Here is a 25815-nt window from a genome sequence, read left to right as displayed (position 1 = left end):
TCAATGTTGAACAAGCTAATCTTTAGCTTAATTGCTGCATTTCTCTTATAGAGTATGCATTTCGCATGAGTTAAATGTTTGGTTTTAGTATCTTGAAGCGGTAGCAATGATTGCATGGAGAGCTCTACTGAGAAGGGCAGCCGCGAAGGCCTGGGTCACGTCAGGAGACCATAACCCATCTGTGTGGGGCTTGAGCTGCAGAGCGGGGCATCTCGGAAAGGGGCAACGCTTAGTTTTCATAAGCATTTTTTGGCAATGACAGCAACTCAGAACAGGTCCAGCAAATGGCAAAAATAATTTCATTCATTTCATCAAAGCTTGCATTTTTATGCACTCTTTCTTGAAATTAAGCTTGTGCTGAAGTCTGCTCTCGCTCACAAAGTGCTCTGTTGAATTCAGGCACAGGCTTCCATCTCTACAGACAGATAAAGCCTTGACTGGGTCTAGCGAAAAAGGGACTGCGTTTCTTTGGGTGCTTGCCTTATCTCAGGATGGCTGTGAACATTTACAGGCTTAACTCTAGGGCATGGGTTTGGTTCTATGAATTTTCACAAATTTAGTATTGTTTGCTTTCTATGTTATTGCTGCAGCCTTGCTATTGTAAGTTAGATACCATTGACTTAACTTTGGTGTATGGAAAATATTATGGGTGTCTGTGAAACAGGAGCACAGGCTGTCTTGGAAGATGTTAAGATCACAGGGTGTCACTGCCGAGGCAGTGCCATTATTAAAAGACTGGTTATTTTCACCTTGTCAGCACAACTGATGGTCATGTTGAAGATGGGAGGAAGGTTTAAAACTCCATTATTTTTTCTGTTCCTGTTTCTGTTCCACTAAGCTGTACAGGCAGTTGGAGTAAAATTCAGCAAAGCTATGGCAGTGACCGGGGCAAGTGGGAATGAACAGCAGATAAGGAAGTGACAAACGGATCGCTTTCGAAATGTTAATAAAGAGGTGAATCGTTTCTAGATTGTACAGGCAATAATGGAGAAACTGGTTCCCATCAGCTACCATGCATAGAATCATTAAAGCTGGAAAAGACCTCTAGGATCATCCAGTCCAACCATCATGTACGCTTTGGGTTGGTGTCTGCTGGAAAGGTCTTTGCCTTTCCGGACCATAAAGAAAGGAGAGGGAAAGTATGAAACTGGTCTAGAAATGCAGTGGTATCCTCTGTCAGGTATCCATCCATTCATGTGATCTTTCCTTCCCAGCTTTCCAGCTCTGCCAGTCCACAAGCCAGCTTGGAAAGCCACGTGTTCAACGTTGCTGTTCTCCCACAGACACCCAGAGCGCCTCAGCTTTCCCTCGGCTCCTCTTTGCACATGGCTGTAAGTGTGAACCGACCCCGCTGACTGATGGGTCCTGTAGTCCTGCTCTCCTCGCAGCTGCGCAGCGACCAGAGCCTCACACAGAGCAGTACCCACTGAGTGTCAATTCCCGTACTTGCTATTGTGCTTGATTAAAAGATAGAATTAAATCTAGGGAACAGGTTATATACACCAGAAGGATAGCTGGAGTAGAAATGGAGACGGATTAGAAGAGTAAATGATGTGTGTGAGGGGAGAAAATGCCCATGAAAAGTTGAAAAATTCAGTATTAAAAGTGATGAATATATAGACTGGAAAAGAGAGGGAGGGAGAGGTGAAAAAATACGTTGAACATCTTTTTATGGAATTCTTACCCTTTCCTGAGAAGCCATTAGGAATGGCAGGAGTGAGAAAATGTGGGTTAGAGAGACTGCAATGAATTGATGCTGCCAGTAATTCCGCTGTAAACTTGATCAGACCTGGAGCCCACCCACACAAGAAGGTTTCCATTCATCATTCTGACATCAGGAACACAGACTGTAATGTGTGTGGAAAACATTCAGACAACCCCGTTATATTTGCATCCAGGGAACTGAATTACCTTTTCTTGCAGCTCTGGGAATGATGATTTTGCTATCAGTGAACTCTCAAATTTAGCTGTTTCCCTGACTGTGTTAATTGAAAAGGTGACCTCCAAGTTTGAGGTTGGTTTTGTGAGCTCTGCCATTTTGATATGTGCCTTTTCCGTGTGTCCCCCCCACAGATGTGGGTGTAGTCCAGTTTTCCCCTCTGATTCTCCTTTCTCCTGCTGTCTCCTGCTTTTTGGTTCTATAGGAAGGGGTCTCGAGTGCATGAGCCCAACAGGAACTTCAGGGCTCTGCATTCAAGTCACCTCTTGGGATGCACAGAAAGCCGGGACCCTTGAGGGAAGAAGTTTGATGTAGACATAAAATCATAGAATGGTTTGGGCTGGAAGGGACCTCAAAGCCCATCCAGTTCCAATGCCCCTGCCATGGGCAGGGACCCCTCCCACTGGCTCAGGGTCTCCAAGCCCCATCCAACCTGGCCTGGAACACCTCCAGGGATGGGGCAGCCACAGCTTCTCTGGGCAACCTGGGCCAGGGCCTCCCCACCCTCACAGGAAAACATTTCTCCCTGAGATCTCATCTCAATCTCCCCTCTTTCAGCTTCAAGCCGTTCCCCCCTGGTCCTGTCCCTGCCTTCCCTGATCAAGAGCCCCTCCCCAGCTTTCCTGGAGCCCCTTTCAGTACTGGAAGCCACTCTGAGGTCTCCGTGGAGCCTTCTCTTCTCCAGGTTGAACAACCCCAACTCTCTCAGCTTGTCCTCATACAGAAGGTGCTCCAGCCCTGGGATCATCTTCATGGTCCTCCCTGAACTCAGTCTAACAGATCCATATCTTTGGCCTCACAGCTTTGTGGGGCTTTCAGAGTGGCACCAGGACCGTAATCCACTGAGTAGCAGTCCTGAGCTGAGTGAGACAGGGCAGGCTGTGATGAGAAAGCAGAGATGAGCGCTTGCAAGAAACGTGAACAGAGCTGAGGCCAACCTATCGGCAGGAGCAGCCTGCAGGGAGAGGGAGAGCTGGATCTGCAAACGTGAATATAGCTTGCAGTCATCTTTGGCATTTTTCATTCCTGATGACTTATTTAGAGCTTGAGAGGTGGCAGCATTATGCTTGGTGTTATCAAACAGAAATCCTGTGCCCTCCGGCCCTCCCTGACAGACAAAAACACACCAAGAGGCCCGTGCAGTGCAGGGGAGCAGATGTGGCCGATCTCTCAGGGGCAATGGGTCCCAGGAAGGAACCTCCTCAAGGCAGGCAAAGGACATATAATCCAGCACAGCCTGGCAGGCACAAGACCAGGAAAGGCCAGAGGAGGGATTAGTGGAACATCCATGGCACAACGGCCTTGTCAAGGTTTAAAATAGTGGTGACCTTTCATGAGCAATAATAAAACATGCTCAGGCTGCTACTTGGAGCAATAGCCAGCGATGTATCTTTCTGCTCTTGACATTTTGTTGTTGTCATTATTGACAAAATTGATGGGAGAGATGTCTGGCTGAGCCAGGCAGCGCTGGATTTTATAGCTAATTACACACCACAAAATTCAATAGTGCCATAAAACAGGTTTTACTGAGGGGCGCCTTGCAACCTGCAGGCCCTACCTTTGGGAGAGACAAATAGGCCTTGGAGGCAACTATGAAGCAACCATAACCTTAAATCTTTTCATCATAAAATTGCATTGCCTTGCGTCAACGTGATTGAGTTCTGTTCATCCGTCTCTAAACTCCCTCTGAATTAAACTGGCCTCTGGGCTGAAAAGCAGGCACAAAATAGTAATTCTTCCCATACCTCTAACCTTGCCTTTGAGTGTCCTGCTGAGAAAGGTCAGAGGAAGTTTGGTGACTATTTGGTGGTTAAGCGGGGCGTGCGTATATACTGTTTTTTCTTCAGTCAGATTAACTGTTCCCCATATTTCATGTTGAAGAAGGACTGATAAGATTATATTTACTGCTTCACAGCAGTCATTCATAGGCTGTGGTTTCTCCTCTGATGTGTTTGGGTGAAAAACACTGGAGGAGGATGAACTGGGGGTTCGATGGTGTCTGTGGTGTGCTGAGCTGTTGTCAGGAAACCTTGCCTTGCTGAGGTCCAGGCCAGCATCCAGTCCAGCAGGATGGGATGCAGGTTTGACAGGGTGGCCTTTCCAGTGTGTGACCAGCACGGTTGAGAGGGCTGTGCTTGATGTGGCCAGTGGAAACCTGGAATTTGTTACTGAACCTGACCATTTCATGTTCCAAACCAGATAAATTAATTGCCCATATCCTTAATTTAACTTGTTTTCTCCATATTTTGTTCATGATTATGAAATGAGCTGGATACTTTTCATGTCCAGCTGAGCTGTGTAGTTCAGGGACTTCTTGTAGCTGTTCATTCTATAGGATTAAGGTTCAAGAACACGTGCAAATTAACTGCCGTTATGCACTTAAGTCTGTTTGTGCAGCACTGTAATTCCTGTAACACACTGCCCGCCTTTGGCTAAGGATAATCTTGTAATGGTAGGATCAGAACATTTTTAAACAGATGTAAAACGAAACAAGGGAAAGCTTTGGTTCCTCAATGTTCCCGTGGAAACACCTGAGTCATTCTCAGGATTTCTTTTAAAAGCAAATCCAGTCCAGGCACATCAGATATACCAGATATACCAGTAGATACTATATATATAGAATCTATATATATATTCTATATATATATATAGTATATATATTCTATATATATAGAATCTACTACTACCAGATGTAGTAGAAAACTACATCAGCAATGAGTTATACCTTCATCCAGGGAGTTTTTGATCAAATTACATTTTCCTTTGTCTCGTCTTAGTTGCTGTAGGTCAAAAAAGAAACTCTCCCCCTGCGAGCGCGGAGGTTGTGCATCTATGGGGGATGGAGTGCACTGTAAACACCTCTGCTTTCCTGGCTAGCCTGGAAGTTGGATAAGCTTATAGTTTTATGAAGGAGGAGGCGCTTGTCTCTTTTTCATAGGTTTACAAACCCCTTCTGATTCTCCAGAAAGGGCTTAACAGAAGTGGACCTGTGTAGAACTCTGTTTCGTTGAACATGATAGTGCCCAGCTTCCACATTACGTATTTGGTTTGGTTTACAGATGAACTGACAGTGAGTTTAAGTGGCACATAAGACTCTAGCAAATTTTACTTGTTATCAAGCTTTACTTTCCTCTGTAATCTCCTCCCAAATGGTTTCTGTTCTGTACAAGTTAGAAAAATTTGGTTAAGGTTCAGCCTGTCCATCCCTTGTCAGTTTTAGGTCTAAGAACTAAGCCTTTAAATTCAAAGAGTCTCTTACATTTAACTTTAGCAAAGCATATTCTCTTTCAATGCATTTTTGGGTGACTCTTCCCATGTCTCTGGCCTTGATGCTCATGGTATAATGTGTTTATTGAGGTACTGGAGGACCGTGTGACAGTGATTGAGCCCCATCACCTCTCCTTTGTAGACCCGGAGATTCCCAGTGAGAAAATCCTGTTCAACGTGACTGTCCCTCTCCTTCCTGGCCAAGGCAAGTGTACCTGTGCGGAACACGGCAGCTTCCTAATGAATTAATTGCCATGCTCTCTCAGCACATCTAATTTTTCCTTCAGAGTATCGTACTGTGGAGGCATCTGTTAATCTGTTCAGCCTCCTTCATTACCTTTCCAATTCCTTGTTTCTTAACCTAATTTCTCTGGTGTGTTTAGGAGTAAGCTGCAGGAGTAAGCTGCAGTTTTCTTACTATTGTCCGCAAATTATTGAATTCATTCAAATTATTGAATGATGTTCCCATGGCTTTCTGCTTTCCACCTCTCTAGTGAGAGGTATTGGAAGAAATGACTGAGTGAGGAATCTCTGTTTAATTTCTCACGTCCCCAGAATCCATCCTTGATGCAGTTACAGCCGTCAGAATCAATCAGGATGCAAAAAGAAGTATTTGGGGAGAGAAAAAGAAGCTGTTTCCTTTGGTACCTTGTCTTATAAACAGAATGCACTCCTCCTGGTAATACTGAGCTCTTTGTCTCCATAGGTATCGTGGAGCATAGAGACAGGCCTCTCTCCCCAGTCAGGTATTTCACCCAAGCAGACATAAACCATGGCAAGATTGCTTATCGACCGCCGACTGCAGCTCCTCACTTGAGAGAGATGATTGCCTTCTCTTTTGCGGGTAAGAAACTGAGTGATCTTCATAGTGCCCTGTCAGACTGATAGAGGTAGCTGGGCTGCTCTTCTTTTTCCAACCCTGGAATGACTTTAGTAGGAATCTGCCTTGGAGGACCGTACCAAGGGTTCACCCCTTGCCTGGGACATGGTAGACGCAATTCTAGGCATCACTGTGCCTTCTACTGACATCACGAGGAGTTTCACAGTTTGGAGGCGGGAGTAGCACATTCTCTTTCATTACCTGGAACAAAGGCAAGGGAAGAGTTCTTTCCTTGGTGAGGAAAGACTGCAGTCTGGTTGAATGTCAGCAATTTCTTTCTCCTATAGTTGTTGAAATCCCCATCAGTATGTGCTTTCCTGTCCTGACAACAGTTGCTCTGTGCTTGTGTTTGTCCCTCAGGTCTCCCAGAGTCAGTGAGCTTCCGATTCACAGGTATGTGAACCATTTGCTCTTTTTTTCTGCCTTTCATGTTGCCTGTTACTCCTTAGCCTTTCCTCTGCTGGAAGCACACCTATGGGCACTCAGTAGGAATTCTTGGAAGTGTATGTGCCTGGGGTATATTAATTCATCTCTATCCCAGAAGTCTTTTGTAGAAGCTAAACTGCAGATCAGTAGAGACATCTTTTTCCAATAGTTGGCCTGGAATCTGTCCTAAATACTCTTGGCAGGTGTGAATTGCATGTGTGTGTCCATAGACAAAGGTGTACATCAGCAAGGTGGAAAAGAAGTCGATGATGTGGGGTGGTGATTTTGCACAGAAAGGTGAATTTCCCCAGTGAGTCCCTCAAAACACATCCCTACACTCATGTGTGATTTTTGTCCCCGTCTAGTGTCTGATGGAGAGCACACAACCCCGGAGATGGTGTTTGTCATTCATTTGCTCTCTGCGGATCAGCAGCCTCCAGTCTTCCAGATCGCAGCTCCCTTCCTGGAGGTCAGCCAGGGTGGCAAAGCCACCATCGGTGAGTAGAGTGGAAGAGGTGGGGTGTTTATTGCCAGCTATTGACTGCCGGTTGGATGGAGCGAGGCAGAGTCTGGCTCTCACTTACCTCTGCCCTGTAGCTAAGGAGCTGTGCGTGTGCAGGCGTAACAGCAACCACTGAGAAAACGGTGCGGTGGTGCCTCAGAAAAGTGCCTGGGGAGATGGCAGTCCTCCTCCAGCGTATGGCAGGTCTGTTCGCTGGCTGAGGGAGGGGAGAGCAGGATCAGGGACCTGCTGCTCCTCTAGTTTTTCCTTCTTAGGCTGCTCTGCAGTTGCCGAACTGTGGGTTAGTGGTGTGATCTGGTGTGCTGGGTTGTTCAGGGTAAGCCGCTTTCTGCTTGCGTCAGGAAGTTCTCTGGGGTTTTTGTAGATACCCCCTGCTATATGAACACGTGCGCATCTCTCTCATAAGCTTGTGTAGCTGTCATTTTCTGAGCTATACCAGCAATAACTTCTCTGATACAACCTCTGATCTGAGTGTCATCAGGGGACTAATTATTTCCATGAAACCAGCAAGCTGTTGGCCAAGGGCAGCTCCAGAATTATTTCACTTTCGCGTAGTAACTGCATTACAGTTTTTTGACTCCGTTCCCAAGAGCACATCTAAAAACCTAAGGGATATTCCCAGTGTAGTGTCTGAGGATGCTGAAGCCGTGATTTCTTTTCCTGCACAGGGATCCAGTTAGCTGTGAGCGACATGGATACGGCTCCTGAGGGTCTTTTCTTTGAGCTGTTAAAACCTCCCCATCATGGTATTGTGCTCAAGTACAGCGCAGGCGTGCAGGAGCGCATGAGAGCAGGTGAGTTGAGCCCAAGTCTTCCTCAGCGCAGGAAGGAGATCAGTATGTGCTTGTCCACACAGTTGGTTTAGTTGACCAGGAGGAGACAGATGCCTCTGGCAGATGTGGCTGCATCCACAGGCATGTGAATTTTCTGCCTGGAAGTGTTTGACTGCTGGCAGGAGAGCAGGGAAGACATTTCCCCATTAGTTACTTAGTTCCTGTCTGAGTCAGTGTGTTTCCTGCACCGGGTATGTGTGGGCTGGCTCTGATAACCAGCTGCTGATCAAAAGGGGTGTTTGTTTGTAGGTTATATCTGAAGTAATTTAGTGAAGTAACATAGAAAACATTAGCCCATGCAAACCTGATGTGATGCAGCAGTCGAAAGCTCCTGTGGAGTTTCACTGTTGATTCTGTTGGCAGCAGTTTCCAGTGTGTGATCAGATGAACAAATGTTATCTGTCAGAGAATACTGCCAGCAGAAGACGTGGAGCCTTATCTAGCTATGACAGGCATGAGCTTACAAAGCAGCTGGGAAGAAAGAAGGATCTGTGCACTCCCAGAGAATCACGAAGAGTCACTGTGTCTCTGAAACTGGGAAGGTTACAGCTTTTCCTCTGCTCTGCCCTGCATATGAACTAGCTCCTTCGTAAATGTCTTCATAACTCACATCCCTGTAAGGATGATATTAAATGCCAGTTTAGTACGTGATTAAGTCTTACGCTAAATTGGGACCTTAGGTCATTTGAATTGGATTGGTGTGCTGAACAAAGTCTGTCTGACTTGTGCATTTTCTTTCTGGGAAGGTGACACCTTCACCTACGAGGAGGTCACTCGAAATGCTCTGCAGTACGTGCACGATGGTTCAGCAGCAGCAGAGGACAGCATGGAAATCTCTGTCACCGACGGTGTCACCACAGTGACCACAGTGCTGAGGGTGGAAGTGTCCCTGCTGGATAACAACGGTCCGCAGCTGGCCCTGGGCTGCTTTTTGGCAGCCACTGTGGCTAGTAAAAGCTCCGTGACCCTCTCTCGATTGCACCTCGCTTATGTTGTAAGCTTTCTTCTGTTTCTAAAGCCAGTGAATGCTGCCAGCCTCCCCTTCCACATCCCCCTACATTCGCCGCATACACCTCTCTGCCCTCAGTGTGGATTCTTGGCAGAGAGCTGGAGTTTTGACTGCATCCTGCCCGCTGCTGCCAAAAAGGGGATAATAGACCCTTTCATCCAACGGGGTTTTAAGGCTCTCCCCGTTTGACTGGAACAGAGATGAACAGCCATGCTAAACATGAGAACTGAGCTAATCCCAGATTTTTGCCTCAAACAGACTTGCTAATAAAGCACCTGGATTTGTTAAGTGATAATCCCTTGAAAATTTCAGCCCCTTCACCCCTCCTTCCAAAATCATCTGGTTCTTTTCTGGGCGTATTTGAAGAGGGGTGGTGTAAGCAACCAAAGATGCCACATAACTTGGTAGCTCGGAGTTGGTGCCAGAATTGTGTGTTGTACAAGAGCTATCCCACCATGAAATTCAGGAGAAAGGTGGTTCAATCCTTGCGGACATTTAGCAGCAAATGCATTAGCAGTGGATTTCAGGTGTGCAGATATGATCCCCTTAGGGAGGAGCGATTGCAGCGCACCTGTGAGGCTGGAGAGACCTAAGGCAGTGCCTGTCAGAGACTTGCTTGGGGAAATGCAGGGGATAAGGCAGCAGGCAAGAAGGTGATAAGAAGGCAGATATACGATTATTTCCAAGGAATCAGGTCTGGATATGAGTCTTGGTCTGTCCTGTTCTCCTCTTAAGGAGGAAGGCTGACAAGGGAGATGTTCAGGTTTAATTTGAGTAAGAGAAAAAGGAAAAGAGGATTTCATTCCTGACTCATGTGCTGAGGATATGAAGATTTCGGCTTTGAGTCTTATCTTCCAAGCAGCCAACAAAACCTTTTAGAAGAAAGATGACCTCTGAATTGTGATATCATAGAGATGGTGGTACATACTGTAGTTAAAAAGCCTTAATCAGCTCTGAGTTTGATGAGAGTTGGTCTTTTACAGTGTTGCTCCAAAGTAACCTTTGTTTTGCTAAGAACTGAACTTAGCTCTCTGTCACTGGTGGGCAGCAGTTACTCCCTCTGGTCGCAGCTAAATTTTGGCTTACTTCATCTGTAGTCAGGAAAGGCGTATTACATAAACACTGCAGTCCGCTAGGAGTTGAAAGTCATTTGAAAGCAAAAATATCAGGTTTATGTCTGGGGGATTGCGCTGATGTGATACAAGGACACAAAGAAAACCTCTCTGAACTGAGAGAAAGTGAAAATACATTTCGTGGTAGATTCTGAGAATGTCAACCCATTTGACTTTCTTCTCCAACAGAGCTTCGCTTGTAATTCATTGGCTGTGCGTCCAACCCAGCCAGCTTGATATATTTCCCTATAAAACATTTTACCCCTCTTTCCATTTTTAGTGGGGGAAACAAAAGCTAATCTTGGTTTGGTTTGTTTCTTCATTGTTTAGGACAACAATTCTCCTGACTCGGAGATAAGAATCCAGTTAATATCTCTGCCTGCATATGGCACTCTCTTACGAAAGTCTGGCTCTCGTGATGAAGAGCTTTCCAAGGTTTATAATTTCACCATGGAAGACATCAACAACCAGAGGATCAGGTATCAAAAGAGCTATTCTCCTTCAAGCCATGCCAGTTCAAACCTCAGTGGGCTTTCCGCAGGGATCTCTGGACTGGGTTATGTTAGTGCTATGCATCAAAGATCTTTTTTTTTCCTTTCTTGGCTCTTGTATCCTATGAAATTATAGATGAGAGCACTTCCTGAGCGCGGTGTCAGGGATTTATGCATGTCTGAACTGCCAGGTGTAGCTTCAAATTATGGCGATTTTTCTGTCTGCCATGTCATGGTGGGACTTTAGGTACGCAACACCAAAATGGTGATTTAAAAGAACTCAAGGAAGGAGGCTTGGGAACGCAAATACCACCTCGCTTCCAAGAGTTGTCCTTCGCCTCTAAATACAGGGGTGAGATGTATTTGCGTGACTGTCAGTGAGACTCCCTGACCTGAACTGTGTTCTGACTTCCGCAGCTACTCCACCACGTTTGAGACCAGCAATCAGCCAGTGACAGACATCTTCCACTTCACTGTTTTTGATGCTGATAACAACCGGCTTGACAGGCAGATGTTCACCATCACTATCACGCCTGCCCGCACAGTGCCATCGCTCATTGCTTTTGCTGACCACATCACTGTAAGTGGTTGCCCAGGATACTGGGAACAGTGACAACAATGTCTTAGACATGAGGAACTGAACAATTTTCCTGGACCGAGGGGAGATCACTGAAGAAACATGGTGTTGCACGTGCAATCCTGTGAGTGCAAAGGGTTAACAGATTCCTTGGAGGCCAGAGGAGACTGACAATACTGCTGCACCCCTGAACCTCGCTGCTTACAGCTGTTCTAGTCAGGAGCTGGGTACTCCCTAGGGTGTCCTTATCTCTGTTTAATATTTCGTCCCTTATTGCACCAGCTTGTATGTAAAAGATGAGCAGAAGACAGGTCTGAAAACATCTGGTGCTTTGGACTGATACACAGACTCCTTATCAAAGCCTTTTGAAGTCACCTTCCTCTTTTCCAGCTTTGCCTTCCCCCTCCCTTGCCTTCAAAAGGCTCCGCTCGGCAACAAAGACAGCTCTTGCTTTCCAAAAGGTCAGCATGACTCTGCCAGCTCTCTTCTTGCCCAAATAAAGCACTCACAGGCTCCTCGTGGGAGCCGGGCAGGCTTTGTTCGGCCCATCCCAGCTGATTTCATGCTTAACAGATCAGGGGAAGGATAGGACAGGACTTCAGAGAAGTGAGAACACCGTGAGGACCAGGGAAACCTCTTCCATAAGGGCAGACTTGTTCAGTAACCATTCTTATGTTCCTGTGTTTTGTATGCAGTCTGCATTAGTTTTGTCGTATGCTTCTGCGTTCCAGGTGGATGAGGGGGGCAGGGTCCCTCTGCTGGCTCATCACCACTTAGCTGCTGATTATGATTCTGCCACCAAGGAGGATCTGAGAGTCACGGTTCTCACTCTGCCTATGTATGGCTACATTGAAAACACAAAGACAGGTAAACTGATGTTGCTCTGTGCTGTGAGACCAAGCCATTAAGAGCCTTTTCGAGCCCATATGTTGTATTTTCATCATGGCTTCATTTTGGCTTTCTTTGTTATACAGAACAAACTTTACTAAAATCCTCTCTGTGTCACAGCGAGCTTTAAAGCTGTGAGAGCTGTGGCAGAGCACGGTGGTAATGTTCTCTCATCTCCTTGTATTAACGAGGAAAGATAGGATTTATACCATATTGTTCAAAGACATTCATCCAGGAGACTTCTCTGCTTGCTCCTGTGTGTATTCCTAACAGGAGTGGTGTACATGAGTTTACTTAAACCATAATACTCTGCATAGGACTGCAGCTTCCCTAATGCCTACTCTAATGCAGCAGATTGCTTTCTACAAAGGTGACAAGCCACGTTGTAGGAATGAACGTCCTTCTGCACCCTTCACAATGTGCCGTTCTTGTCCTAATCCTGCTGGTTTTATTTTTAGTTCATCAGTGAGCTGAACATCCATTCACTAGTGGTATTCTGGTTTGCAGGTGAGAGCTTTGGCCCGCAGAGTGAGTCTGCTGTGACCGCCGATGCATCCTTTTCCCTTCAAGATGTTCTAGAGAACCGCATTTATTACTTCCAGAGCGTCCATGAAAGCATCGAGCCAACGAGTGATGTTTTCAGCTTTCACATGAGCGATGGCTTCAGCCAGTCTGAGGTGCAGAGCATTAACATCACAATTCAGGTACGCCTGTGCGCTCTGGCTGCCAGAGCCATCTCCTTTCACACAGCCACATGACTTCTAAAGTGCAAGCTTCCCTGTGGGAAGGAGATTAAAGGGAGTTTCATTCCTCCTATCTGCTTCCTTCCCCTGGTATAGGCACATAATTCCCCTGTGACGCCACTTGTGCATTGCAGCCTCTTCCCCAGGCCTTATTTCTCTGGTTTCTCCTCCCTCTTAGAAGTATCATGATGTAGATTTGGAGAGATTGATGTAGCCTGTTAAGGGATATCAGCATCGATATAGTAATTTGGGAGCTTGTATCTCGTTCAGGTGGGCAGCAGTCTTTTCCCCTTGGCCGTTTCCCTTTTTTGACTGTGTGCCTTTGGGACCTGTGCAGCGGCAGAACGATGAGCCCCCGAAGATGGTGCTGGAGCCTGTCCGAGTGCGCAAGAGCTCGGGGGTGGTCGTTACCAACGCCTCCCTCAGCCTGCAGGACTTGGACACCCAGAACAGTGAGCTCCTCATCGTGGTTACCAAAAGTCCTGAGCATGGTAAGTCCTGACAGGCTGGGATTGGGGTAAGAGAGAGAATGTCTTTATGTGTTTGTGTGTCTCTATAATTGCCCTTGAGATTGTAATTGCCCTTGGGGAGCCTGACATAGTTGTATAAAGCGCGAAGGATCATAGAATGGTTTGGGTTGGAAGGAACCTTAAAGAACATTTAATCCGTGTTTGGACCAGCAGCACAGAGGGATTGTACTTCACAACAAACCTGTACTTTGAGAGCTGTCTTTCGTTATTTGTGGGAGAGGGGAAGGGGGGACTGGACTGCATGCATTTCCCTAGGAAGTTCTCTTTTGTGTTACTCTATTTCCTCTTGCAAGGTTCGGTTCTAGAGGGCTGAGCAGCTAGCACCTATTCACAGTGATAGAGCAAGGCGGGGTGGAAAGTGAAGCCGAGAGCCATGTTAAAGTGGCAAGGGCTGTGCATGGAAGGAGTCCCCAGCTAGCTGTCTTCTCCCCATCGTTTTCATCCATCTATTGTTTGTCAGGTCATCTCCGCAGGAGGCAGACTGCTGCAGAGCACCCAGAGCATGGACATGTGCTGTCCACGGGCTCGTCCTTCACTTACCAGGACATTTTGGATGAGCTGATCGTTTATACTCAGAGTGGTGCAGCAGCACAAACAGATGAGTTTGGCTTCTCCATCACGGATGGTCTCTACACGCAGACGGGGAGGCTGGAGTTTTCAATGGAGCTGCCGAAGAAGCAGCCACCCACATTAGCTGTCAACAGGGGCCTGCAGCTCCCAGCTGGTATGAGGAGAGGGAGGAGAATGGTATTACTTGGGATTGCTATATGGTCCAGTCTAAACCAGTTGCTTACCTGGATTGGCTGAAGCCTTGTGGACTTTCTTTCTCTGGTCCAGGCTCTGCAGCACAGCTAACAGCTCAGCACTTGAAAGCAGCAGCTATTTATTCAGATGACACAACGATCAGATTTGTCGTGAAGAGGGATCCCAGAGTGGGCCATCTGCAGTTGACCAAAACTGATAATCTAGTCCAGATTTCTGCTGAAGGACCTGTCAAAAGTTTCACTCAGGCTGACATAAATAAAGGTGAGAGTGCTTGATTTTAGATAATCGTGGCAAGTAACGCTTGGCCATTTTAGGTAGTCCTGCAAGGAGCAGGGAGTCGGACGCAATAATCCTTATGGGTCCCTTCCAACTTAAGATTCTGCTATCTTTATGAAAGGGAGAGGATGACCTGAAGCAGGGAAGGGAGAGGCAAAGAAGTATGATAAGGTTGTTATGTTAGAGTAGAAAAACATATTGTTAAGCAAGTGTTAAGAAGCCTCACTTGTCGGGAGAAAAAGAATAAAGAGAAAAAGTCATAAAACCCAAATCCAGGAGCTCTGTCAAGCCCCAGGTCCCTCAGTTTATAATGCCAGCCTGGTTTGAAACGGAAAATAATGCAGGTTGTAATAAACCACCTCTTTTCTGCTGTCCCTCTTTCCAGGGCAAGTGGTGTACAGTCACAAGAGAGGCGATTCTGGTGGAAATTTCGCCTTCACCTTTGATGTGATCGATGCTGATGGCAACAAACAGACGGACCAGCTTTTTTATATTAACGTATTAGGTAAAAGATAGTGCTGAAGTTACGTTTTCTTTGCTGCAAAGCTTAGGCCTTCGTAGATTCCCATCCCACACGTACTGCAAGTTAAGACGTAATTCTTGCGGTGCATTTTTTTTTTGCTGTTAATTAAAGGCCTTTGAAGTCTGGGGTGTGGGAAGAGTTCATGGATGTAAGAATTTGTTCTTTGGCTTCTGACAAAGTCACTGACAAAGGTAGAAAAATTCCCCTTAGTATGTTCATACCATCTAGATTGTCTTTAAGACATTATAATGTCACTGTCCCCTCAATTAATCCCAAGGCCCAGGGTACCTGTTTTGGAATTATCAGTCAGGGAGGTGTTTGTGCGTATGTTGTCTTTTGCTTGAGCCAAAGTACAGGCTGCGAATAACACCCAGCAATAAAGAGTGTCTGTCTCTTAATTGAGCTTTATATTTAACCCTTTCAGAGGACAGATTTCCCCCCTCCATCATCGCTAATGAAGGGCTGGTCTTGGATGAGAACTCAGCGAAGACGATCACGACCCTCCAGCTCTCAGCCACTGACCAGGACAGTGAGCCGACGCAGCTCCAGTACAAACTCATCAAGCAGCCCCAGTTGGGGCACTTGGAGCATGTGGCCTCCCCAGGTCAGCAGGGTGGGCTTTTAATCCGTTGGGTGTTCCTAGCAGCAAAGCTTTGAGGGGCTTTTGAGCCCTGAGGATTCACTGCAGGACAAATGTGTTTGGAGGCGGCAGCACGGAATTAACTTTGCTGTTAGAAATCAAATGGTTATTAGCCCAGAGAGTTGGAGAATAGGGTGAGCAGAGGCAAGGCAGCCCGGTAATCGATTTAATCAGCCTCTGGGTGAGTTTATGCCTGTTGTAACCTTGCTTGATGGACTTCACAGATCAGGCCAGCTTGCTGTGCGAATTTCCTCTTTCAGGACCTATTGCTGCCTCTGCTTGACAGGCAAACCTTCAGCCTTTTCTGTTGACCACATATAGAACAACGCCTAGAAGAATCCATCCCCTAATGTCCATGGTGATAAAACCCACCTTTGTGAACACACAACTTGGTTGCAGTCCCCCTCTTGGCCAGTATGTCCCTTGATCCCCACACACCAGGCTTTTCTCCCAGCTGTGCTTTGGAGAGAGGAACGGAATGAACCACAAAGTTAGATGAAAAGGAAAAGTATGTTGTGGGGTGATGGATATGCTGGATAATGAATTCTGGTAATTTGGAGAGGGGAAATGGGCCAGTTCTGTCAAATGCAGAAGATAATTACCTGCAAATGCGATCAGAATTTTAGAATTGCCTCCCATGCCCACTGATAAGTGTGTGTCCTGCCCCTCTCTGACTGAATTACTCTAAGTCTGTGCTGCCGTGTGCTGTGCTTTTCTGATGTAGATTACACTTACCTGAAATTATCTTGCTTCTTAGAATTAGATTTGTTGTTAATATGAGATTGAGGTGGAAAAGTCTGCTGTGTATTTTCAAGATGCAGACGGATCCAGTGCAGCTCAGTTTTAGTGTGAGGTTCACCTTATCTTCTCATAATGTAAGAAGTCTGGTAAACACATTGAAAGGGTAGGAATAACGAAGGAAACTTATAATAAGCAAACCCTCTGCTGACAGAAAACTAAAAACCTGCAATGTTTTTGTCTAGATTGCAATCTAAACAGTGAATCTTGCACTTTGGAGACCTGGAAGAGCTGGATTAAGGATTTGATTCCTCTTGTTATTTAAAATGTGATGATTCTAACTTCTGCGGTTTTCATGTCTATGATGGATTGAGAAAGACACAGAGTCACACACTGCAAAAGAGTCGTTCTCATTATTTCAATGACCTAAACCTAAAGAGAGTACTGGCGTATTCAAAAGAGAACGCAAACCTTTAAAGCTAATGAGTTCTGAGGAAGCCTTGGCCAACCATCCAGCTGTAGCTCATTTATTTCTATCAAATCCTGGTTTCATTTGTAGCGTGGCCAGTATTTGTCAGTAGCCGTTTCACACAATAAACTGCTGGAAAACTTTTTGTCAGGGTTTTTGTTGTTGTTAGGACCAGTAAAACTGACAAACTGTCAGAGGTAAAGGCTCAAGTGCTTTGTAAGATGCTTGTTGGGTACCTTTCTGTGTCTGCATCCTACATTAATGACCTGTAAAGATGATAATGCAAGGCAGTGGTGAAAATGGGGCTTAATCTGTTCAAAATGCAGGGGTACAAGGAGAGGAAAAAGGGAGCAGAGACTTGGAAGGTGGTTTTGGAAACTGCTTTGAGGCCAGGAAGCCTTTTGGCCCTCAGCGAGGCCCTGGTCAGATCGGTCCTGCGCTGCAGTGAAAATCCAAGTGTTACATCCTCCGTTTTCCTCACGGCTTCTCTTGCTCACTTCCTCCGTAGGGTGTCCTGGCAATGGGAGGTGCCGTGGTATAACTGTAAGCCTGGAAAGAAGTCTGTCCTTTTGCAGAAAGGATCATTCTACAGTAGCTTAAAAATTGTTGAGCAAAGATTTTAGTTGGCTCTGTTGGCGGCTGAATGCCTGTCTCAGCTGAGGTTCATGGTGCAGCGAGCCGAACAAGCCAAGACTGAGTGCCTATGGCTGGTTATGTCCTGCTAGCTCCTGATGGTTTCCGCTATTGTTCTTTTTCTAGGGACAAGAATTAGTTCCTTCAGGCAGGCAGACTTGGCCTCTCGCAGCATCCGGTATGTCCACACCAGTGACATTGAGAAGCATACAGACGCATTCACCTTTTCTGTTTCTGATGGGACGAACGAGGTATGTCCCAGCTTGTTTTTTGGCCTAAGTAAAAGTAGGCTATCGCTTCCTTAGGATGTGATGGGGTCAGTTTTCCTCTTATAGTTACACGTAGCAAAAGAAATAAAACAAGCCACACATGGAGTAGTCATTTGGCAATGGTGGATGGTCTTTCTTGCCCTGTGAGAGATCTTAGGTACGGCAGGGAAGGAAGCAAGGCCTGTGAGGGTGAGGGGGACCCACAGGCGATGTAGCCTCTTGAGACTGGTTTACTGAGATTTCAGTGTCTGGTTTTCATCTGCTTACCAATTGCTCCTAGAGCTCAGCTTTGCTCCAGTGCACTGACAACACCCAGAAGCACAGTTAGATCCTTGAGAAGTTTCTCCTTCCTTCTTCCTGAGAGGGAAAAATCATAACTATAGTGAGAGGGAGGGAGAGAAAAGTGGGTGTTGATAAATATCACAGAAGGAGGAATAATATATCAGTGGGGAGAGATAGAGGTCATGTGCACAAGATCTGAGCTTACAAGCTCCTGTTTCCTTACTAACAAGGCCAAAATGCAGTGACCCAAACTCAGTGGGTCACTGTGGTCTCCTTAAAGCATTACTGTCTCAATGGAGTTGCACTCTTTGTGGAATTAATTCATCAAGAGAGCCTTTTCCTCCTGTTCCAGGTGAGCCAGACGTTTGACATCACCATAAACCCTGTGGATGACTCCTTACCTGTAGTGCAAAGCCTCGGGATGACAGTTCAGGAAGGTGTGAGAAAAACCATCACAGAGTTTGAGCTTAAAGCAACAGACGCTGACACAGAGGTAAGGCAGGGCTCCCCCTTGCCTCCTCCCTCCCCTTTCTGTTGCACAGCTGGACTGTCAGAAAAATAGGCTTATGGTCAGAGAGAGAGATTATAGTGAGTGTCACCTCTCCCTGTGATCATACACGGTCTGATAACATCAAACAAACAGCTCGTATATATGAATAGGTAAATGAGTGAGCAAAGCAAAGCCCTAGCTCGATAAATGGCTTCATCTGAGATGTCTCAGACACGCAAGCTACAAACCTGCATGGGAAACATTCAGAAGTTGTGATCACAGTTAATTCTTGCCCTGTCCCACCTTCTGTCTGAACACTGTGGATCTGAACTGAGCTTATGCCTAGCCTCAATGCTGAGTTCATGCCTAGCATAGATTAAAATGGTCACTTCCTAAGGTCACTTCATCAGCTTTGCCGCTCTGTCTCCTTGGTGCAGGCTGAGTCAATTACGTTCACCATCGTGCAGCCCCCTCGGCATGGCCTGATTGAACGCACCAGCAACGGGCAGCGTTACCACCAAGCCACCACCTTCACCATGGATGACATCTACCAGAACCGCATCACCTACAGTCACGACGGTAGCAACTCGCTGAAGGATCGCTTCGCTTTCACTGTGTCGGATGGGATCAATCCCTTCTTCATTGTGGAAGATGGGGGGAAGAAGGTAAGGGGAGGAGAAGGGATGCGAGGGAGACTTTTTATGGCTAGTAGAAAACTGCCTCCCCTCAGAGAAGGGTAGACTTGGCTGCTGTTGCTCCACTGAAGATAAAGCTGAGTATTCTCAGTTCTGTGCTGCCATATGCTTCTTGCATGATGTGTCAGCCTTTGTGTGTGAAAACTCACTCCAGGACCTTGATCCCAACAGAGCTGAAGGGAGTGGAGTAACATGGGGAATGAGGCTCTGACTCCCAAAGTAACAGCCGTCTCTCTGAACTTCTGTCAGGTTGTAACAGCAGCACCGCAGCGCTTCAAAGTGGACATTCTCTCTGTGGATGATGGGACACCCAGGATCGTCACCAACCTGGGTTTGCAGTGGCTGGAGTACATGGATGGCAAGGTAACTGCCTGCCTGGGCTCAGCTTAGATCGTTTCTCAGGCTGTTCCAGGAGAAGGAGCTTAACAGGAGAACATCCTGATCCTTCAGCATTTTTATTTTTGTGATAGGGAACAGGTGTCCCTCTGTGCTCACAAAGTGTCTTGGAAAGGGCAGAGGCATGCAGGGATGCCTGCACTGCAGCTTCATTACCTAAAAGAGGCCACATGGCTCCAGGGCACTAAATTGCTTCCTGGACCATCTCCTTCCCTTACACCAGCAGGACTACCAGGACAGGCTCTTCTTGGCTCTTGCATGAGCTTTGCAGTGCAGTTCAGCTCCTGCTTCTTCTCCTTCCCCCCCAGGGTGGTATATTTTCAGCTTTGCTGATGGCAGAGAAGTCTTGATTATGTGCTGCAGCAGCCACAGTAGAGATATATGGCTTTGAAAGAACCGTGGTATAGGGATTTCTTGCTGTGACACGACTTTGTTTTGCTGAAGTCCAACCAAAACCCCAGGAAACTCTTTCTTGTGCTCGTTTTTGAGGACCCAGTATTAACTGCAAGGAAATACTTCAGCTCTTCGCAGGATAAAGGGTTGGAAGGAACTGTAGTAAGAAATTGTATTAAGAAGTGGCTATCTCAGCTCAAATTCCTGAGTTCAAAAAAGCACTCCTGCAGTTCAGTTCTCTTTTTCTCCTGCTGTTAAAGGTGTTTTCTTTTTAAAGAGAAAGCAAAACATGGTGGAACTGAAGGACATCTGTGTGAAGTCATTTGAAAGAGGATGAGTGCAGGCTCAGTAAGGCAGCATGAACCGTCCCGAGCGAATCCTTCAACCTGAGGCTGTTTGCAAATGACTTTTTCCAAGCCTGGCCTCCCCTCAGCATCAGCGTGTTTCGCGGAGCAGTGGTTTCCAGATGAAACCAAAAGATTTGGCATAGCTTTTAGCCCCAGCTAGGGAGGGCAGGGCAGCTTGTTCCAAACTTGTTTTTCCTTGAGCCACAGCACGTTTGTATTGAACAAACCAGATGTGAGGCAGAATTTGAATCCTTCCTGTGCTGTCAAACACTTTGTGGGGCATCTGTCTGTTGAAGACAGCTCAGTGTGTTCTGTGCCTTCACATCCCTCATGGAGAACGGTTTGGCACAGGGGTGGTTGGGCATTGTGGATGAACAGTCAATCAGACTTGCGCTGTTGGGTCTCCCGAGTTTTACTCCCTTGGTTTGGCTTTAATCCAGGCAACCAATCTAATCACCAAGAAGGAATTACTGACGACAGATCCTGACACCGATGACAAACAACTGATTTATGAGATAACAACCAGTCCCAGAAATGGTTATGTGGAGAACAAGCTGAAACCAGGGACAACTGTGACCACCTTTACACAGGGTATGGAAGCTGGGCTCTACACTGTTCTTTTTTTCCTTTAGATAGCTTTCCTTTCAAGATAGCTTGTGTGGGAGGGAGAAAATGGTGGGAGGGGAGAAGATAAGGGGCAAATCTCAAAGGTGTGTCAGAATTGAATTTTACTCTCAACTGCAGAAATCCTGTAATTCATTATAGATGCCAGCCTGTGTCCTGTAGCCCACCCAGCTTCTCCAGGCTTCTTAGAGCTGGAGGTTTGACTTGGGGTAGTAAAAAGCTGCAAATATTGCATGTGATTCTAATCAGCCCAAAAAAAAAAAAGAAGACCTAGGTTATGTTAGGGCTGAAGCTTGGAAAATGTGTATGTCCTGTCCTGCAGAAAGTCAGGGAGCCCAAACCACCTCAGCGGTGAGGAGTTCTCTAAGACATAGAACACGGCTGAAATCTGTGCTGCCCAAGCAAGCTCATAGTTTTTGCATTTCATCAAAACCGCTTTAAATGTACCTTAAGTATGAGGCATTATGTATAAAAACTAGGCATGGGGATGTCTTGTCACAGCTCGTAGGCTGGCTTCTACCACAGGTAAGACCAAGGAAGTCAGAAAAGCATAAAGGGTGCCTGGAGAACCCACTCCCTGTGGCCACGCGGATGCGTTTCTGCTCACTGCTCGTCTATAAAACTGCCGCTGAATTTTGGGGTTGGCTCATTGGGTATCTCCTCCCGGCAGAGGATGTGAACCAGGGCCTCATTCGGTACGTGATGCATGAGGAGAAGATTCAGGAGACCATGGACAGCTTTCAGTTCCTAGTGAAGGACAGCAAACCCAATGTGGTCAGTGGCAACATCTTCCATGTCCAGTGGTCTCTCCTCAGCTTTACGTACACGAGGTAAATGGCATGGGGTTTACAGTACTCTTTTGGCAGACGGGTCTTATCTGGAGTGAGGCAGCTTGGGCTCTAATTTGTGGTTGGACCTACAGCATGGAAATGAAATTCTGTGACAGTTACCACCACTCTTGCCTGTGTTTTGCTGGTGCCCCGTCGGGACTGAGGTCTCACTGCTCTGCACGGTAGCATCACGTGTGGCATTCCTATTGAATTAACACTGTTGATTTCTAGGGAAGTGGGGGGCAACGGCAGCCAATATGGAAGCGGGAGCGAGTCAGTGAGAAGAAGTTTCTGCCAGGTTAAACCATGGAGCAGGCTTGCTGAATAGCTGCCATTAGTCCAAAACCCTGATATTAGTGTCCTTCAGTCTGTGGTGCCCGGTGTCAATGTAAACACACAGCTCATTATTTGTCTCTGCTTGATACGTTTCTAGCTACAACATCAGAGAGAGCGCAGGCTCTGTGAGCGTTACCGTGAGGCGGATTGGTAACCTCAACCAGTACGCGATCGTTTTGTGCCGCACAGAGCAGGGAACGGCCACCTCCAGCTCTGGCTCACAGCCAGGAGAGCAGGACTATGTGGAGTACGCAGGGCAGGTAAGCTGGGGACACCAAGAAAGGGAAGGTCTGACCATGCATGCCATCAAGCCTGGGTGAAAGGACTGATAAAAACAAAGAGGAGAGTATATTTCCATTCTAAAAAATGTGTGGTTTATTTGCTTTCAGAAGAAAATATCTTATTTTTTCATCAGTTTTTATGTTGGCAGATATGCTTTGCAACAGACCGCAAATGTTACTCAGGCTTGCCTGAATGGGGGTGTCACTCCTGATCATGGAAAGGGCTAAAACCGAGGCTGAGGTGGGAAGGGGTAGGGGCCTTTGCTGCTGCGTTTGACCTCCGCTAGCCATTTGTCTGTGGTTTGGGTTGGGTTCTGGTGCCACCCACGCACAATGTATGTGTCTCAGGCAAGGGTAAGGCAGGAAAAACAGTAAGTTTCAGACCTCAGTCCAAAGAGAGCAGGCCATTTGCTGCCTTCCAGGTGCAGTTCGAGGAGCAGGAGGACACCAAGGCCTGCACCATCATCATTAATGATGACAACATCTTCGAGAGCACAGAGAGCTTTGCCGTGGAGCTCAGCATGCCAGCCTACGCTCTGCTGGGGAACGTCACGCGGGCCACAGTCACTATCACCGACGCAGAGGATGAGCCCACCCTGCAGTTCGACAGGAAGACATACCATGTCAGCGAGAGCGCTGGTTTTGTCTCTGCTGCTGTTGAAAGGAAAGGTGAGTCAAGCCAGTCAGAACAACGTTTTGTGCTCCGGTAGGGCTCTGCAGCATAGGATGGGAAAGTGGCTCCGCAGGCACTGCTGTGGGTACAGAGACTGAACCTGCATGGCAGATGAGATGGGGAGCCCTGGAGACGACAGCCAGCAGTAAACTGGGGACCGAGAGAAGTGAAGCACCTGTGGAGAGTCTGTGAAGTATGCCTGGCTGCTTAGAGCTTGGATTTTAATTCCGTATAGATAACAGAAGTGGTTTAGTGCCTGTATCCTGCAGCCTTTTATCCCATGGCTAGGATTACTGCAAGGGTGCTGAGCAGTCTTTGCAGTAAATTCCTTTGTCAGGCTCTGGCAAACAACTGTGCCGTGTTGGCAGGCAAATAATGATGACCCCCAAAACAAGTGGTGTTCCTTGGGGTTTGCTTGGGGGCTTTTGAGATGATTCTTTTTCTGGAAGTAGCTTTGTGGCACAACTGAAATGGCAAGCAACAAAACAGGGCGTTCTTAATCTTTCCCAGCTCTGCTGCAAGATTCAGCAATGCAGTTAAAGCTCCTTACTTTTGAATTTATTCCTCCCCATCAGGAACAAACCCTTGTATTTATTTGCTGCTTCTGTGTGATCGCGATGCTGTGTTTTATGTGGACCCTATCACTGTACTGTATGTTATTCAGTATTCAAGTACCTCTCATTTCCTGATTGCAGTAAACCAGAGTGCAGATTTGAAGTATGACTGGAAGTCAGAGCTAAGCCAGCTTTCATGCCAGTTTAGGAGCAGGGATGGTGTTCTTCTTTACTCCTCACCCTCTTTTCTTTATGCTGCTTTATTATCTAAGTGAGTGGTGTTAAGTAAAAGTATTTCAATAGAGTTATGGGGTTTTTCTGTTGCATCTCAGGGGATACCAGCAGCACTGTGTCTGCCATCTGCTACACTGTCCCCAAATCAGCCAAGGGAAGCAGCCTTTATATGCTGGAATCCGGCTCCGACTTCAAGTCCCGGGGGATGGCGGATGACAGCCGCATTGTTTTTGGTCCGGGTGTCACCAGGATGACATGTGACATCACACTGATCGATGACAGCGAATACGAAGAAGAAGAGGAGTTTGAGATCGTATTGGCTGATGCCTCAGACAATGCACGCATTGGCAGCCGGGCTTCAGCCAACATCTTCATCAGTGGTCCCAACGATGCCTCTACCGTGTTCCTGGGGAACGCGACTTTTACCGTCAGTGAAGCTGCAGGTGAGGAGGAGTAGGGAGCTCCCCCAGGGCTGCGCCGTACGCGTCAGGGTGCTTACCGTGAAAGCAAGATTTCACCGGGAAGAGGTATTGGAAGGAGTGATTTAAGGCATGGCAGCAGAATGGTAAAAAATCTACAGAGAGTTTTTGTTCTTTCCTCTGCCCCTGTGGGAAGGCCAGGGGTTGTCCTCTATGATAGGCTGTGCTGGGTGCAGGAGCAGCGGCGGGGGCAGAAGAGCACACTGGGGGGAAAGAAGAGGGTTTGTGGGGTGTGGCTGCTTTCTCATCTTGGTTCTCTCTGGTGTGCAACTGGTGATGCAGGAAACATTGAGATTCCAGTCCTCCGTCAGGGACCTGATCTCTCCACCCCTGTCTCGGTGTGGTGTGCCACTCGGACATCTGACCCTCCATCTGCCAGCCCAGGAATTGATTATGTTCCCAGCTCCAGAAAAATAGAGTTCAGGCCAGGCAAAACAGAAGAGGTGAGTTGGCGCTTTGACTCCTGATGATTCTGCTCTGTCCGATGACCCTTATCTCTTTTTTATGTGCATGCCCTGTATTTGCCATTTGCCTGTTCTAAAAATCCACTCAGGGCCACTGAGGATCAGCACTCCAGCCAGAGAAGATTCGGTCAGGCCACCTCTCCCAGGATAAAGGTGCCTGCCTATTCCCAGAAATGATAGGCCAGATTTATCTAGAACATTCTTGCCATTGATTAATGAATCAAAATAATGCCTTTGCATTAGATACACAAATGCGAGTGCTGGGAAGGATGACAGTTTTGCATCCCTAAAAGCAGGACTTTTGCTTTCCTTCTAGTTCTGCACTCTGACAATCCTGGACGATGCACAGTACCCAGTAATAGAAGGGCTGGAGACATTTGTTGTTTATCTCAGCTCACCCCACGGAGCTGAGCTGACAAAGCCATTCCAAGCGATTGTGGCCATTAATGACATCTTCCAAGACGGTAAGTTATCCATGGCAGCTCTACCTGGTCCATCCTAGCCTCCCCCTTGCCACCTGCTCACAGCAGGAGGCTGGTCCGAGTAGTGCTATTTCTAGGCTGGATTTAGCCCATTTTCCTGGGATCCTCCCGTTCTGTTTGGCTGCCTAGTTTCTTTCCATACTTCACTGTCCACAAGAGCTTGGAATCTTCAGAAGTGCAGAATTAGTTTTCCTGTAGTGTTCCCTCACTTTCAGCCATGCTTTGCCTCTTCTGCGTCGAGCTCAATCTTTATTTCATCCTTGCTGTTAGCTAAAGTCCCCCTTGCAATGTGAGGAAGTCCCATTGCTGGTTTACTTTTTGTGTTTTAAAGCCTCTGGTGTTTGCTTGCCTAAGGAAAGCACACCGTGTATAATCTAACTTTGTAGTAGTCTGTAATCATCTCTGCATTTGTATCTTTTGTTGAGGTCAGCCCTCTTTTCTGCAAACTATTTGTCCGCAGAGAGTAGGATGGAGCTTTAAGACATAGCATCCGGTTTAGTACTGAGTCCTGGTGTAATCCCTTCCTGACATGCCTCACAACCACACCATCCCTGTACTGACACCATCTCTGTACCACAAGCCCTGTCTTCTGCAACAGCACCAAAATAATATGGAAGGAACCAGTTTCATCAGCTGTTGGTTTGCAACCAAATCCTTTCTGAGGCACGGTGAAGCTGCCGTTTTATTTTCCAACTGTCATACTCCACGCAGCAGTTCTCCCAGG

At 46.9% G+C, this 25815-nt stretch overlaps 1 protein-coding gene across 7 annotated transcripts in view; it reads left to right on the top strand.

Moving 5' to 3' along the window:
- Positions 1-25815, top strand: part of FRAS1 (Fraser extracellular matrix complex subunit 1) — a 163518-nt gene that overhangs the window by 123895 nt on the left and 13808 nt on the right. For 3 of the 7 annotated variants that reach the window (XM_054064301.1, XM_054064300.1, XM_054064303.1), the window contains 27 exons: positions 1215-1331; positions 5297-5411; positions 5913-6050; positions 6447-6479; positions 6878-7009; positions 7704-7829; positions 8615-8862; positions 10320-10468; positions 10898-11060; positions 11789-11924; positions 12453-12649; positions 13026-13179; positions 13679-13942; positions 14056-14244; positions 14645-14764; positions 15207-15386; positions 17389-17513; positions 18166-18306; positions 18741-18968; positions 19248-19361; positions 20575-20725; positions 21429-21588; positions 22022-22184; positions 22628-22874; positions 23765-24109; positions 24428-24588; positions 24926-25073. In XM_054064301.1, the coding sequence (XP_053920276.1) occupies positions 1215-1331; positions 5297-5411; positions 5913-6050; positions 6447-6479; positions 6878-7009; positions 7704-7829; positions 8615-8862; positions 10320-10468; positions 10898-11060; positions 11789-11924; positions 12453-12649; positions 13026-13179; positions 13679-13942; positions 14056-14244; positions 14645-14764; positions 15207-15386; positions 17389-17513; positions 18166-18306; positions 18741-18968; positions 19248-19361; positions 20575-20725; positions 21429-21588; positions 22022-22184; positions 22628-22874; positions 23765-24109; positions 24428-24588; positions 24926-25073 (4444 nt within the window). Of the gene's footprint in view, positions 1-1214; positions 1332-5296; positions 5412-5912; positions 6051-6446; positions 6480-6877; positions 7010-7703; positions 7830-8614; positions 8863-10319; positions 10469-10897; positions 11061-11788; positions 11925-12452; positions 12650-12958; positions 13180-13678; positions 13943-14027; positions 14245-14644; positions 14765-15206; positions 15387-17388; positions 17514-18165; positions 18307-18740; positions 18969-19247; positions 19362-20574; positions 20726-21428; positions 21589-22021; positions 22185-22608; positions 22875-23764; positions 24110-24427; positions 24589-24925; positions 25074-25815 lie in introns of those variants that run through there. The other 4 variants (XM_054064304.1, XM_054064305.1, XM_054064306.1 and 1 more) reach the window with 4 other exon arrangements.

Source organism: Cuculus canorus, chromosome 4 (genome assembly GCF_017976375.1).
Source record: "Cuculus canorus isolate bCucCan1 chromosome 4, bCucCan1.pri, whole genome shotgun sequence".
NCBI classification, from domain to species: domain Eukaryota; kingdom Metazoa; phylum Chordata; class Aves; order Cuculiformes; family Cuculidae; genus Cuculus; species Cuculus canorus.
The sequence above is the reverse complement of the archived record's forward strand: the minus strand, read 5'-3'. Positions and strand labels throughout refer to the sequence as shown.